At 40.4% G+C, this 15,591-nt stretch overlaps 1 protein-coding gene across 1 annotated transcript in view; it reads left to right on the top strand.

The window, feature by feature from the left end:
* LOC146003312 (putative G-protein coupled receptor CG31760) overlaps nt 1–15,591 on the top strand; it is an 822,492-nt gene that overhangs the window by 734,282 nt on the left and 72,619 nt on the right. The window contains exons 6-7 of the mRNA XM_083141570.1: nt 2,742–2,880; nt 5,331–5,442. Coding sequence (XP_082997696.1) covers nt 2,742–2,880; nt 5,331–5,442 — 251 coding nt within the window. The remainder of the gene's footprint in view (nt 1–2,741; nt 2,881–5,330; nt 5,443–15,591) is intronic.

The following is a 15,591-nucleotide window of genomic DNA, read 5'->3' as shown; positions in this document are numbered from 1 at the left end:
GGCTTGACTCATCGTATGCAAACTGTATTGCTTTCATTTTATTTTAATTTTACATTTATTACTTTATTTTTGCCGGCCCCCGTCACAGAGTGGCTACGACGCCAGGGGTCCCGGGTTCGAATCCTGGCCAGGGCATGGGTGTTTGTGAGTGTTCATTCATCAATTTCATCATATCCTCACTCATACTCATCTTCGCAAATTAGTCAAAAGTGGCACAGGAAGCGAAGTAAAATAAAGCAATCCAATCAATCAATCAATTACTTTATTTTTCTTTTATCACTTTATTTCATTGTATACAATTGACTTAAAAAACAATTGACCATTATAATTAATGGTTAAGTGGAAGAGAAGGCATTATAGCCTTAACTTCGCAATGCAAACCAAGTCATAAATCTCTTCTCTATACGCGGCCTCCCCGATGGCGCAGTGGTAGCGTCGTCGCCTTGTAATCAAGGGGTCCCGGGTTTGATTCCCGGTGGAGGCACATAGTGGTTCGGATCCCTCTTTAGACTGTAGGTCCAGTCCCGATTAGCCTTACTGTGTATAAAGTGGACTTAAAGCAACAAATCAATCCAATCCAAATCTTCTTTACACGCATATATAAAAATGGATGTATGTGTGTATATATGAGTGTGCGTTTGTTCCGCCATAACTCTCGAACGCCTGGAACGATTTCAACCAAACTTGATACACGTATGACTTGCATCCTGGAAAGAAATATTGTAGGGGTAAAACACCCATGGCACCCCTATGGGTGGGGTGGGAAGGGGTGACATGTAAAAATAATAGAGAACCACCGATATTAAATTACGCATAAACAGACATCCGTGACTCTATGCAATCCGCACAACGATAGTGTTTCTCGGGTTGTCTAACATTCAGGCTGTGTTGCGAATGGAATCCATAGTTAGCCGGGTAATCAGCTAGTAAATAAATAATACCGCCGATCATCATACACAAAGACAGAAATATATGAACATATAGAGGATCTGTGCGATTATATACTTATATACTTACTTATATTCAGTTTTATGTACGAAGTTTACAATTATCATTCACATACTCAGACTCGAAACACACCTACAAAGCCAAGTCAAAAATGCTACGGGATATACTAATCTACGAAGAATTGTTAATTGTATAAGAATTTCAAACACAAATTTGAGTAATGAACTTCCAGATATCGTTTCTTGCAATAATATCCTGTCTGCCAGTTAAATTGTTCTGCAAAGGACACTAACAAAGTAAACTGATTGAGAGAATATTGTTCTTATTTTCCACGCAACTTTATTTTCTATTCTTTCTTCATTAAATATAAAAGGTATACTTTGAAACACTTGCCTCAGGGCATTAAGACGTATGTATAAATTCAATAGGATTTGGATTAGCTGCAGTTTTTCACGTCTACGGAGAAAAATGCACGATTAATTCCCGGAATTCAAGGAATTCTCGGAATTCAAGGAATTCCCGGAATTCAAGGAATTCCCGGAATTCAAGGAATTCCCGGTGAGTAGCCGCCCTGGTAAGCCATCAGCCGATAGCGTGATGTTAAACCTGCACGAATTTTAGTTGAGTTCTTTGAAACATTTTCCGGGGTGAAGAAGCTAATTGCAACCATGAACAGAAAACAAGCCAAGAATTACACCCAGCATTGTAACTGAGATTGCTACCCGAGGATTGAAATATGAGGGTTGTGTGTAGCCTCAGTACCTTCGTAGCTTTCAGAGAAACTGTGATTCCAAAATTACGCTTCTATTCCCTATTAATTATCGTAATTGAGTAATTATTGGAATTGGACTATCATAACACTAATGAGTCAGTTCATTTAATAAAGTATAATTTTTGGCATCGAAATGAAGAGTAAGATTTCATATAAGCAGTCAGTAATTTGGGAAGCATCTTTCCAAAATTATCAAGTGTATTCAAAAGAAAATAATTGTTGAAATTGCTGTAATGTAAGTTTCTTTCCTCAAATTTAAAATATTCCTTGACGTTCTTGTGTGGCTCGTGTTCCATATAATGTCCAGATAATATCCAAATGTAGTCTAAATAATGTACTTTTCGTATCCATACAATATCCAAAATTCGTATAAAATATGTCTAGATCAAAGCATATAATGTCCAGAAAACGTAACACTTGATGTCCAAAAGTGATCCGGAAATGTCCAAAACATATCCATTTGTGGATATCCCCTGGATATCACGTATGCTGACAAATGAATATCCAGAGGACGTCCAATGGATATCTATTGGATATCCAGACCTTTCGACCTCAATATCCAAGAGGTATCCAATGGATGTATTTGGGATATTTGCGTGCTGTATGGGTTTAACTTTGTTTTTCTTCCGCTTTTGGTTAATCGCGACGATGAGGATGATTGATATTTTGATAAAGGGAAACTCTCAAAGAACACCAATGCCCAGGCCGGAATTCGAACCCACTGTGCTAACCGCGACGATAGGCTTTGAGTGTATTGATTTTGACAACCAAACTATCATTGACAACATCAACATTCACTTAAAATGTATCAAATTAAAATCCTTAATTGGAATAGAATCCTGATGTTCTGTTTTCAACTATAATGTCACAATACAAAACACATTTTACTTTCTACTGAACTCGTATTCCTTACCTAACGGGCATAAGAAAGTGCATTTCCCTTCTGGAAATTCTTCTTTAAAATAGCATCCAGTTGTGTGGCGTCGCATCGTCGTGTTGAAACCTTGTTCCTCTCTTGCAGAGTGGTGGGATTCCTCAGTCTTGACGTGGACGTGTCGGAACTCGAAGTGAACCAGTGTGACAAGAGCCCCGAGAAACACCCGTCGCCTGAGATTGCAGACCTCAAAGGATCTCACAAGTGCCACAACACCACCAGCTACGTGAGTTCAATGGTCTTTATTTCTTACTTTTGTAAGCTGTAACTTAATACAAATCCAATTTTGGTGTTAGCTAATTTTCACAACAGAAATCTTGACTTTTCAAAGGGAAGGTACAGCAAATTAGGAAACTTGTAATATTAGCTTAGGGCTACACAATTTACATTGCAATATGTAACACCATTTAACCGCCTGTTGTGTGTATTTTGTTTATTACAACTACGAAAATTAGTGTACCCTATCAGAAATATTGCATTGGAAAATATTGGTTAGATTTCGTTTACTGATACCGGTCCATACTTATCCGGGTCCATAAAAGTTCCATGTGACATTTTCGCAGAGTCTATCCTGGAAGTGATGCAAAATTCGTTTACGTGGATAGATGTTATACCCATATTATGATACCACAGTTTCTTTCTCAGAACCCTCTGGAGCCAGTTCTAAGCAACAGATTGCGGTGAAACTTGGTAGAGAGGCTGTGGAGACCATGCGAAAGCGAATGCGGACAAAAACAAATAGTTCAAATTTTCACCACCAGGTGGAAATGTGGCGCCTGAAATTAATTTTCATACTCAGACCCCTCTGGAGCCCGTTCGAAGTAACGGAATGGGGTGAAACTTGTTACAGAGGGCATGGAGAGCATGGGGAAGCGAATGCTGGCGAAATAAAAAAAAATAGTTCAAATTTTCACCACCAGGCGGAAATGTGGCGCTGAAATGTGGTACACAGCGAACAACATCCCGGCAAACGCTTCGATCGCGTTGTCTTACGCTTCCAAAGGGTCGTTCACGCATTGACGGCTGTACTGACGAACTCGAAATGAAAGTTTTGGATGTATCGTTGGGTATCGTTATCGGCTCAGTCAGTCTGGCACTGTAAGAATTTTGTCTATCTTATTTTTCAATGTTTGTTGTTAATTGTGTGGTGCGTATTACAAGTTACTCGGTTTCTTAGTTTGTTCAAATTCTTAAATATGCGCATCTAAGAACTCGTTCTTGAGGATTGTGAATACATGCTAAAAACATAAATACCCCATTTAAGGACGAAGCATGTGGCAACACTGCCGCTTTTCCGTTCTCAAAGTGCTCGTACCAGTATACAGCCTCAAAGGTGCATGCTACATTGAAAATTCAAGTACATTAGGTTAAAAAACACATATTTCCAACAACTTTCCCCTCTTTCCATTTCTCGCTATCTGCACTAATAAAGGAGTTGTCTTATGGTGCCCGAGTTTTGAATCACCCTGTACTTGGCAGCAGGTTCACATGCGTTCTTGCGATCTGTGTAAAGAGGTTATGCCACCTGTGGTAATCGAACTTCTGAGAGGTTTATCAAGGCTTGAAGCTTTTGTATTGCTCATTACCTCGTCTGTTGTGTAGTTAGAAAATTATGTGATTGCTTATTCTGATTGTACAGTCATGGACACTTCTGGGTTGTAATAATTCCATTGAAAACTAATGAGATTGTTACAACCCAGAAGTGTCCGTGACTTTACACATGGCCATAATTAAAGTTCTCCTACTCAGAGCCCTCTGGAACCCATGGGGAAGCGAATGCTGACGAATTAAAAAAAAATAGTTCACGTTTTCACCACCAGGTGGAAATGTGGCACCTAGAATTAATTTTCTTACTTAGAGCCCTCTGGAGACTGTTCTAAGCAACATATTGAAGTAAACTTGGTATAGGGGCTATGGATACCATGAGGAAGCGAATGCTGATGAAAATTAGTTCAAGTTTTCAACACCAGGTGGAAATTTGGGGCTGAAATAACAGCCGAAAGTCGGACATCCAAGACTTTTATTTTGAGTTTGTCAGTACAACCGTCAATGCGTGAATGACCCTTTGGAAGCGTAAGACAACGCGATCGAAGCGTTTCCCGAGATGATGTTCCCTGTGTACCACATTTCAGCGCCACATTTCCGCCTGGTGGTGAAAATTTGAACTATTTTTAATTTGCCAGCATTCCCTTCCCCATAGTATCCATACCCTCTGTACCAAGTTTCACCGCATTCCGTTGCTTCGAACGGAGTACAGAGGGTTCTGAGTAAGAAAATTAATTCCAGGCGCCACATTTCCACCTGGTGGTGAAAATTTGAACTATTTGTTTTTGTCAGCAGTCGCTTCCCCATGCTCCCCACAGCCTTTATCCCAAGTTTCGCCGCAATCTGTTGCTTAGAACTGGCTCCACAGGGCTCTGAGTAAGAAGTTTAATTCTAGCGCCACATTTCCACCTGGTGGTGAATATTTGATTTTTTTCGCCGGCATTCGCTTCCCCGTGGTTTGCCTCTATACCAAGTTTCACTGCAATTACGATGGTTCGAACGGGCTTCAGGGGGCTCTGAGTGCGGGAACTTTAATCATTGACACCTCGTATGTATTTATAATTTGTAATTTTGGTTTATGGCTGTTTTTGCCCAGTGTAGAAAACATTTACGTTCTGTTGTCTTTTGCAGTGCGAGTTTTCCGCAGGGAGGAAGTGGGTGCGAGGAGGCTACGTGTGTAGGTGCAGGCCAGGATTCTTCACTTTCAACAAACAGCTGGACTTCAACGGGACGCTTGTGGAGCGTAAGTTGCCTCTTGTTTAACACAATGCATAGATTTTTATTTGTTTCTTAGCGTGAACTCAGCACTATATGCTTTTCTGGAAGCACGGTGCAAGATTTTTCGGTTTTGTAACACGCAGAAACAAATTATAACATTCACACTGAATTCGCGCAAAACGGGGTTTCAGAGGGGGAAAGCAGACAAGGGAATTTTCTCAATTGAAAGAAGTAGAAGGCTGGTGTGACTACTCTCGCCCCATCTCTTTCTCCCTACTTCTCTCTTTCGCCGCTCTCTTTCTCCTCTCCTCTCTCCTATCCTCTCTCTCTCTCTCTCTCTCTCTCTCCTCTCTGTCTTCCTCTTATTCTCTCTCTTTAGCCCTATAACTTGACAAGTTTAAAAACGAGACACTGCAAATAACTGTTGCTCATCTCGCACCACATTTCCCCCACTCCATTCTCCGCAGCGACGTTGGTTCGCAGTGTTGCAACATGGAGGGAGCGGAATGGTCTGAGCATTTTAACGAAATTTGTATTCCCTTTTTCCTTGGCTGTTTTCTACCTGTCGGAGTGCATAAATTCAGCTCACCTTTCGCCAACTACTCTTTTCCTTCTTTTAAAACTTGGCCTCCCCGATGGCGCAGTGGTAGCGTCGTCGCCTTGTAATCAAAAGGTCCCGGGTTTGATTCCCGGTGGAGTGGTTCGGATCCCACTATAACTGTAGGTCCAGTCCCGATTAGCCTTACTGTGCATAAAGTGGACTTAAAACAACAAATCAATCCAATCCAATTCTTTTAAAACTTGAGAAACCATCCATTTAGATACTCCCGTGGCGGCGCTTGTGGACTCGACAACATTATACTTAAGTTTATCTAACTCCTCCTGATTTCGCAAATATGTTGCAACATTGTAAACGATTTATCTGGCCTGTCCTCTAAGGGGCTTTCCAGAACAGATTGTGGATTTCGTTGAACTCGGCAAGATTTGATTTTTGCATTTCAAAAATATGCAGCCAAGAGTCAAGAGCAAGAACATTTCAATGCTTTAAAAAAAGAACACAGGCAAGCGTGTTATCAGATTGCCTTCTCGTAGTGATTGTTGTACGATAAACAAAAGAACCCCCACCCCACTCGGCTTTAAAAAAAAACAGGCCACTGCTCGATGTCGCATTCAGAAAATTAAGTCATTCGCCCAGAAGTTTCTCTTCGTTATAAACCTTAAGGAGTGTGCGTAATACTACAGTTTACGATCCGCGCACCGCACGCATTTTCAAAGACCGGATTAAATCAAATGAACCACTGATAAACTGATATGAGCCGGCACGGTCAATCCACACAGTAAAAATCGTTTGTCTATTTGTTTTAGGTTAATTTTGCTGAGTTGGCACCACTTGTAGTCTCAAGGCCAGACCAGTATGTAGATGAGTGGTTAGGAGGATGACGTAATAGGAAGTGCTCCGCAGCGATCTGCGCATATCCGGACTTAACTTGTCAAGCTATACCTCTTTTCTTTCCATTCTGTCTCTCTCTTCCTTCTCTCCTCGCCTCTCTCTCAATCTCTGCCTATTCACTTTTCCGTATATCACTTTTTCTTCATCTTTCCCAACTCTCTCCCTCACTTTCTCTTTCTCCCATACCTCTCTTTTTCTTTCTCCCTCTCTCCCTGATGTTTCTCTCTCCACCATATGCGTGGACAAGGGGGGGCAATTGCCCCCCCCCACAATCATGGACGTCCGCAGATTTTTCCAGGAAGAAACAAGCAAGGTAAATTTGCATGGGGCATATTACCCCGATAATAGTGTTGCCCCCTCAAAAAACACCACTTCAATTTGAAACTATTGCATTAATGTAAATTATTACTAGGACTGAAATCAAATTATACGTGTGAAATATATACTTTTAGGTTGACATTCGATTTCTTAGGGGGGTGGCCATCCTTGCCCCCCCCTTCCAGATGTCCATGCCCCTATATTATTATATTTTCACCTAGATATTTAGTGTAGAGGAATCTTATCGCCGTTAATAAACTATATTATAATCTTAAAGAAAATCAAGTATTTCCAATCCGATTAACGTTCAAAGCAACTACGGGGGAAGGGGTGCAGTAGCGCAACCACAGGGAGGCAATGGGCATTGCCCCTCCCCCTCCTCAACCTTGGACGGAAATCAATTCTAGGTGGGCAAGGGGGGAAAACATTGAGGTAAAAGAAAGCAAGGCTAGTTGAATCTAAGAGTAGCAGGACAAAATGATACTCAAGATGGAATTCGTTTTCGCGTCTTTCTTGCATTATTTCTTCCAGACTGCCAAGAGCGCCTGTAGGTGGACACAGTGGGGCAATTGCCCCCTCGATATCAAATTTTATGAAAATAAAAATACATTTTGTAAAATGTTCTTACTCGCTTCGCTCGCAATATCTACTTTTGTAGCCGCGACGGCGGTAGTTGGCACTGGGAACCGAACGATCTAAATGAAAACAAATGTAAAAGAGAATGCCATTGCACCCCATTAATTTTTTTTTGCCATATTAAATCAATATTGTTTAAAGTTTGCAAAAATTTGGATCTAAAAATTTTCTTGCTAGCTTCGCTCCAAATTTTATTGTTTTCTGTAATGCATAGTAAATTACCAGAGAGAGAAGTTGTAAGTACTAAATACTTAACTGCTAAACAGTTTTATCTTAAATGCATGAACACAATTGTTTGGAGGAAATGAAACGTGGTACATTTCAGACACAATTTATTTATTCGTTATGGTGCACCTAGGTTGTTGCATTATACGTATATATATATACCATACACCCATCAATGCAATGAATCTAAAAACAGTGAGATAAAATGAGGTTTTTCTTTCCCGACTGAACTTTCATCAAGGCTTTTGCCCCCCCCCCCCCCTAATCAGAGGGTCTGCCTATGCTCTCCACTCTCTCCCAGTGTTTCTCGTCACTTGAGTGTGAATGCTCTCATATTTCTCATTTCTAATTTTTTTTATAAAAAATATAATACCAAGCATCTTTACACCAAGTATGCAATTGTAATATGCAGTTTGTATGCAGTTTACCACTTCCGCAATTCAACCCGTAATTTCGGGAAACTCTGTGGTGGAGTGGAGAGCTACATTTTGTTTTGTTTTAACTAAAATTGCCAATTAGAAAAAGCCATTTGCACCGAACACTTTATTCGGTGCCAAGCCCCTTATCGTGACTGTAACCGACGTCTCTCTCTGAGGACAAGAATCTTCCTACCTGGTTGAAAGCTGATCCTGTAAAGGGGCACTCAGCACGCATGTGGACAAGACATAGCCACCAGTGTTGCCACATGAAGGGAAATTTCCCTTTTGCATGGAAATTCAGACCGAAATTTTAAGGAAAAGGGAATTTCAATGAAAAATACAACAATTGCAGGGAAATTTTAAGGTCATCTGACTACATTATTACAGTTTATGTTAATTTCGATTTTCATATCCACATATTTATGTTATTTATTTTGCTATTCCAACTTGTTTCTGCTCCCTTAAGTTTACTGTACGTTGCTTTTATGTATCTTTGGAATAGTAACGATGAGGATTAACGATTATATGGATTCAGGAAATGATGAAACTGAAATGTGAAAATGTTTTAAAATATATTTTTATTCAAACGAATAACGGATTCAACGGAATACTTAACTACGTACTACTACTGCTTCCACCACCACTAATAATGCTGCTACTCCTACTACTACTACTACTAATTAAATTTATTACTATTATTATATAATTTGCTTAGGTGAAGGGAAAAATTGGTCCAGAAAGGGAATTTTTGCCTCTTGGAGAGGGAAATTGTGCCTTCATATTGTGGCAACACTGATAGCCACACAGATGACCATACTGGCCGTGGGTTTAGACGGCAGAGCCTCGTTGGTCTGCAAGACTGCAGTTTTCAGTGTGTATTACGTAGATTATTATAATCAGGGGTAGAGAAAACTAAAATAATTCAGGCGCCCTTTTTCTCAGAAGCCAGCATTTTAAAATCAAATACGAGCTAAGGTAGTCATGAATACAACTACCGGGCCAGAATTAAAGTTTCCCAACTCAGAGCCCTCTGCAGCCTGTTTGAGGCAACGTAGAACTCTGAAATTTTGTGAATGCATTGACATTTGGTGAATGCACTATGCAGATCATACTGAAGAGGATGGCGATAAAAAAATAGTTCAATTTTCCACCACCAGGTTGAAATGTGGCGCTGTACTTCCATGATGGGTTGTAATAATGACGTAAACTGCTCCAATTGGTTATGGATTTGCCTTTACCTTGCAATCTTGCAATAAACGAGAGATTATTTTCTCGCAACTTCCAGCCACTAACAAATGTCTTTCTAATTAATAACTCAGCTAAATCACTTAACGTGAGTGCTGAACAGAAGTTCGGAAGTGATCACTAGGGAACGGAACTTAGGTAAATAAATGTTTTCTTCTGCGATAAGATAGAGGCCCTCGTTTTTGCCAAAATTCTGATCATAGCCTTATATGTCAACACAGCAAATTTTATTTTACATAAAAACACATATTTTCCAGTTTTCCGTATGTAAATACATATTTTGCGAATTTTCATTTTAAATACATAAAATCGCTCATTTACTTCAGCTACCTCGAAATCCTCGAAGGAAAAATGTTTATTCTCAGCACCTCTTTCATATCGAGAGTGTTAGGTTTGTTTTGTCTTTGAACACGCTCGCTGGCAGACTTCTGGCGCCTCGCCTACGATCCTATTGGGGGAAAATATTACCCCCACTGGATCTAACCCTCAAGTGCTAATGTGTAAATGTACATAAATGTTTGGGAAAAATCAAGGTTTTCAAACTTTGTGCCAAATTGCACGTGTTTTGGAAGCTGAGGAAGAGGAAGTTTTGAGAAACTTCAGCGTTAGTGGCATTTCGTGCTTCAAATATGCAAGAATTGTTTCTTGTGACGTGGAGCCATATTTCTCGCAATATAAGATGCTTTTTAGAGATAATCGTCACAGATTTACAATGGAGAATTTGGAAAAACTATTGTGATCCACTGCAACTCTTCCAAGAAATAGCTCACTAAGAGGTAAGCATTTAGAAACTGATTTCACGTGTTTAAAATGCATGTAATATTTTGTTTTTGTTACCAAATGTTTTTTTTTATTTTTGTCACATATTTTCCTGTTTTTATTACATATTTTTAACATTTATGACACATAAAAAAATATATTTCTGAGTTTTTTACCACATAAAGTTCCGTTTCCTAGTGATCACCATGCCATTAAATAAGAAAGAACGTGCATTCCTGGTGAAGTTGTTTTATCAGAACTGTAGTAATTGTGCAGCTGCACTGCGAGGTATCGTCATGCGAAAGGACTTCATTATTACAGCGCCACATTTAAACCTAGTGGCGGAATATTGAACTATTTTTTTATCGCCATCCTCTTCCCCATGGTCTGCATAGTGGATTCACCAAATTTCAGAGTTCTACGATGCCTCAAACAGGCAACAGAAGTCTCTGAGTTGGGTAACTTTAATTCTGGCCACCCGGTATTTATGAATTATTACAAAATTGGATTAATAGTAAATAATTTTTGCACCGACGTCGCCTTCCTAAAGAAGACACAACTAGAATATATCGCCAACTCTAACATATCGCTGCAAATTTTAAAATTCAGCCAACAACCGTGCAGAAATTTATAATGACGTTTATATTTTCTGATTTAACGATACACGTGATACAGAAGACACACAAACATGTTTAAAAAACACATACTCTACTCGATGTTAAAAAGAAAGGTAATGAAATTTTCCGTAAGCGAACTAATATTAAATAAAGAAAATAGAACACAATTTTAAAATTTAGGCGCCAGGTGAAAATTTTCAAAAAGCCATTTTTTTTCGAAAAACTAAAAAAGATTTTTTTTCCAAATTTCGAAAAACTAAAAATCGAAAGTTTCATTTTCGAAAATGCCAACCCTAGTTCATAGTGGTCAATATGAACAGGCAGAGCGGAAAGGAAAGCATGATACCTGGAAAAGTTCATCCTGTCTGGTAGTCTGGGGACGGAGATCTGCTTTGATGGCGTAAAGCAGAGTGCAAAGCGGAAGACATGTTGGAGGGAAATTAGTGTAGAAAACAGTAATTTCTCTTCAGTTTGGAACCTGTGCACCTCTAAATCATCCTCCTAGGCATTACCCCTCATATTGCTTTCCCAAAACGCATGTTCATGGACTTCCCACATATGAACATAACGCAATCCACTACCGTGAAAACTGACATAGAGCGATCCTCTGAAACGCTGATATATAAAAAAAATCAAGTGCAGTAGTTTGAAGTACACGCAGTTCATCAGATACAAAAATGTGTAAGTTTATTGCAAATTCAGTTTCACCTCTTTGGATCCTATACTTGATAAACTTTATGCAACTCGTTTTTCACTATGGCCAAGTATTTATGCAAACAGTTACAATGGAAGATTGAACCTCTCTCTCTTTCCTCTCTCATCCTCCCTCTCTCTCTCTCCCTTGTTCTTTCTCTCTTCTTCTATTTCTCTCCTCCTCTCTCTTCCTCCCTTGTTCCTTCTCCATACTTCTATTTCTCCCTCCCTTGTTCTATCTCCCTACTTCTATTTCGCCCTCCCCCTCTCTCTTCCTCTCTCTCCCTCCCTTGTTCTTTCTCCCTTCTATTTCTCCCTCCCCTCCCTCCCTCCCTTGTTCTATCTCCCTACTTCTATTTCGCCCTCCCCCTCTCTCTTCCTCTCTCTCTCCCTCCCTCCCTCCCTTGTTCTTTCTCCCTCTCTCTCTCCTATTTCTCCCTCCCCTCCCTCTCCCAACCTTGTTCTTTCTCCCTACTTCTATTTCACCCTCCCCCTCTCTCTTCCTCTCTCTCTCCCTCCCTTGATCTTTCTCCCTACTTCTATTTCTCCCTCCCTCTCCCTCCCGTGTTCTTTCTCTCTTGTTCTATTTCTCCTTCCCCTCCCTACCCCTCCCTTGTTCTTTCTCCCTACTTCTATTTCGCCCTCCCCCTCTCTCTTCCTCTCCCTCCCTTTTCTCTCTACTTCTATTCCTCCCTCCCTCTCCCGCCCTTGTTCTTTCTCCCTACTTCTGTTTCTCCCTCCCCCTCTCTCTTTTCCCCTTCATCTTTCCTCGTCTCCTTTTTCTCCCTACTTCTACCTCTATTCCTTCTCCCAACTATTATTTTTCTCTGGCCCAACTCTCTTTCCCACTTTCTTTCACCCTCTTTGAACCTAGGACTTCATTTTTCACCTGATCCATACTTTCTTCTAGATCAGTTGTTGAGCAGCGCTCTTCATGTTACATTGATTGAAACGCAGTAATGATTGAAGCTTTGATCTTTCAAGTAACTGTTTCAAAATACTATGTTTTGGGGTCTCCCCGTTGGCGCTTTGGTACCGCTGTTGCCTTGTAATCAGGCGGTCATTGGTTCGAAACCAGCTTTTAAACTGTACAACCAGTCCCGATTAGCCTATCTGAGCACAAAGTGGACTAAGAACAAAGTTTGACCTAACATTTTTACTCGCCCTTTTGCATATCCAGGATCTGTTGAGGTTGAATTTTCGAGAGTGGAGCGGGGTGTGACGTTTTTGGAAGGCATGCATATGTCAACCTCTCTTACACTCTGCTTTGTGCAGACTAACGAGGCTTTGGCTTCTGAACTCACATGCATTATATTCTGTGGGACTTGTATGCTGTTCATATGTGCTTGCTAGTTCAAATAATGCATGTCTGCTGTTAGGTCAGGAGTGCCAGCCCTTGGCAATTAGTGTTAATGGCTGTTAGCAGCTGGATGTGTCCCGCACCACACCAGATCAATTTCATATTATCACTATAACCTGACAAGTTAAGTCCCAATATGCGCATATCGCTGCGGAGCACTTCCTATTACGTCAACCTCCCCACCACTCTTCTACGTACTGATCTGGTCTTGAGAGTACCAGTGGTGCCAACTCAGCAAAATTAAGCTAAAACAAATATGACAACTATTTTTACTGTGTAGATTGACGGTGCCGGCTCATATCAGTTTATCAGTGGTTTATTTGATTTAATCCGGTATTTGAAAATGCGTGCGGTGTGTGGATCGTAAACTGTAGTATTACGCACGCACGAAGAGAAACTTCTGGGCGAATGACTTCATTTTCTGAATGCGACATCGACCAGTGGCCTGTTTCTTTTTTTAAAGCCGAGTGGGGTGGGGGTTCTTTTGTTTATCGTACAACAATCACTACGAGAAGGCAATCTGATAACACGCTTGCCTGTGTTCTTTTTTAAAGCATTGAAATGTTCTTGCTCTTGACTCTTGGCTGCATATTTTTGAAATGCAAAAATCAAATAATGCCGGGTCAAACGATATCCACAATCTGCTCTGGAAAGTCCCTTAGAGGACAGGGCAGAGAAATTGTTTACAATGTTGCAACATGTTTGCGAAATCCATAAACTTCGGTATAATGTTGTCGAGTCCACAAGCGCCGCCACGGGAGTATCTAAATGGATGGTTTCTCAAGTTTTGAAAGAAGGAAAAGAGTCGTTGGCGAAAGGTGAGCTGAATTTCTGTACTCTGACAGGTAGAAAACAGCCCAGGAAAAAGCTAATACAAATTTCGTTGAAAATCCTCAGACCATTCCGCTCCCTCCAGGTTGCAACACTGCGAACCAACGTCGCCGCTGAGAAGGTAGTGGGGAAATGTGGTGTGATGTGCGCAACAGCTATTTGCAGCGTCTTGTTTTTAAACTTGTCAAGTTATAGGGTGCTGATTTGTTAGTAGAAACATATTTCTTTTTTACTTCGGAAGCTGGCTATACTCGGTACGAGTGCCTGCCATACGGCTACAATGTAACCTTGTTGAACATAATGCATAATTTTACCTTTAGCACATTTCTCTGGAAATAACTTAAAATGTACATATTTTAGACATTCCAGACAAAATGAAAATTCTAGATTCGTTTTGTAAATGCATATTTTGTAGTAAATGCATAAAATACACAAAATATGTGGCAAATTAGTAAATTATTAACCTATTCGGTACTCCACGACACACCGGGTTACACTACTGCCCTCTATCGGAGTGCAGCTGAAGTGTGCAAAGTTTATTTAATCTGTGCTTTGTACGTTTGGTGGATCGTAAGGAAGTGAAAATAAGTTCAAATTCACGCCTACAGGAATACGTCAGTTAGCTTCAGTGTGTAATTACAAGTGATGGGAAGGTGGTGCTTCGTCAACCATGTGCAGCGGCGCCGCCAGGATTAATCATCTAGGGGTGCTGAGAGAGTGCGGAATGAAATTTAAGGAGTGGGATGTACAAAAAAGAAAGCATGCATGCAGGCACGTATCTAAAACTACATTTCGGAAGGGTTAAGAAACAAGAACCTAACATGTAACAATAATAATAATTAATGTTTAGTAATACTTTATAATTAATGTGTTAATAAGATCAACATGTCTACTATAGCCTGACAAGTTAATTCCCGATATGTGCAGATCGCTGCGGAGCACTTCCTATTACGTCATCCTCCCCACCACTCTTCTACGTACTGGTCTGGCCTTGAGACTACGAGTGTTGCCAACTCAGCAAAATTAAGCTAAAACAAATATGACAAACGATTTTTACTGTGTGGATTGACCGTGCCGGCTCATATCAGTTTATCAGTGGTTCATTTGATTTAATCCGGTCTTTGAAAATACGTGCGGTGCCCGCATCGTAAACTGTAGTATTACGCACACGAGTTAAGGTTTATAACGAAGAGAAACTTCTGGGCGAATGACTTAATTTTCTGAATGCGACATCCACCAGTGGCCTGTTTTTTTGTTTTTTTTTAAGCCGAGTGGGGTGGGGGTTCTTTTGTTTATCGTACAACAATCACTACGAGAAGGCAATCTGATAACACGCTTGCCTGTGTTCTTTTTTAAAGCATTGAAATGTTCTTGCTCTTGACTCTTGGCTGCATATTTTTGAAATGCAAAAATCAAATAATGCCGGGTCAAACGATATCCACAATCTGCTCTGGAAAGTCCCTTAGAGGACAGGGCAGAGAAATTGTTTACAATGTTGCAACATGTTTGCGAAATCCATAAACTTCGGTATAATGTTGTCGAGTCCACAAGCGCCGCCACGGGAGTATCTAAATGGATGGTTTCTCAAGTTTTGAAAGAAGGAAAAGAGTCGTTGGCGAAA

This window comes from Lepisma saccharinum, chromosome 20 (genome assembly GCF_977018435.1).
Source record: "Lepisma saccharinum chromosome 20, izLepSacc3.1, whole genome shotgun sequence".
NCBI lineage: Eukaryota > Metazoa > Arthropoda > Insecta > Zygentoma > Lepismatidae > Lepisma > Lepisma saccharinum.
This window is presented reverse-complemented; position numbering and strand designations above follow the sequence as displayed.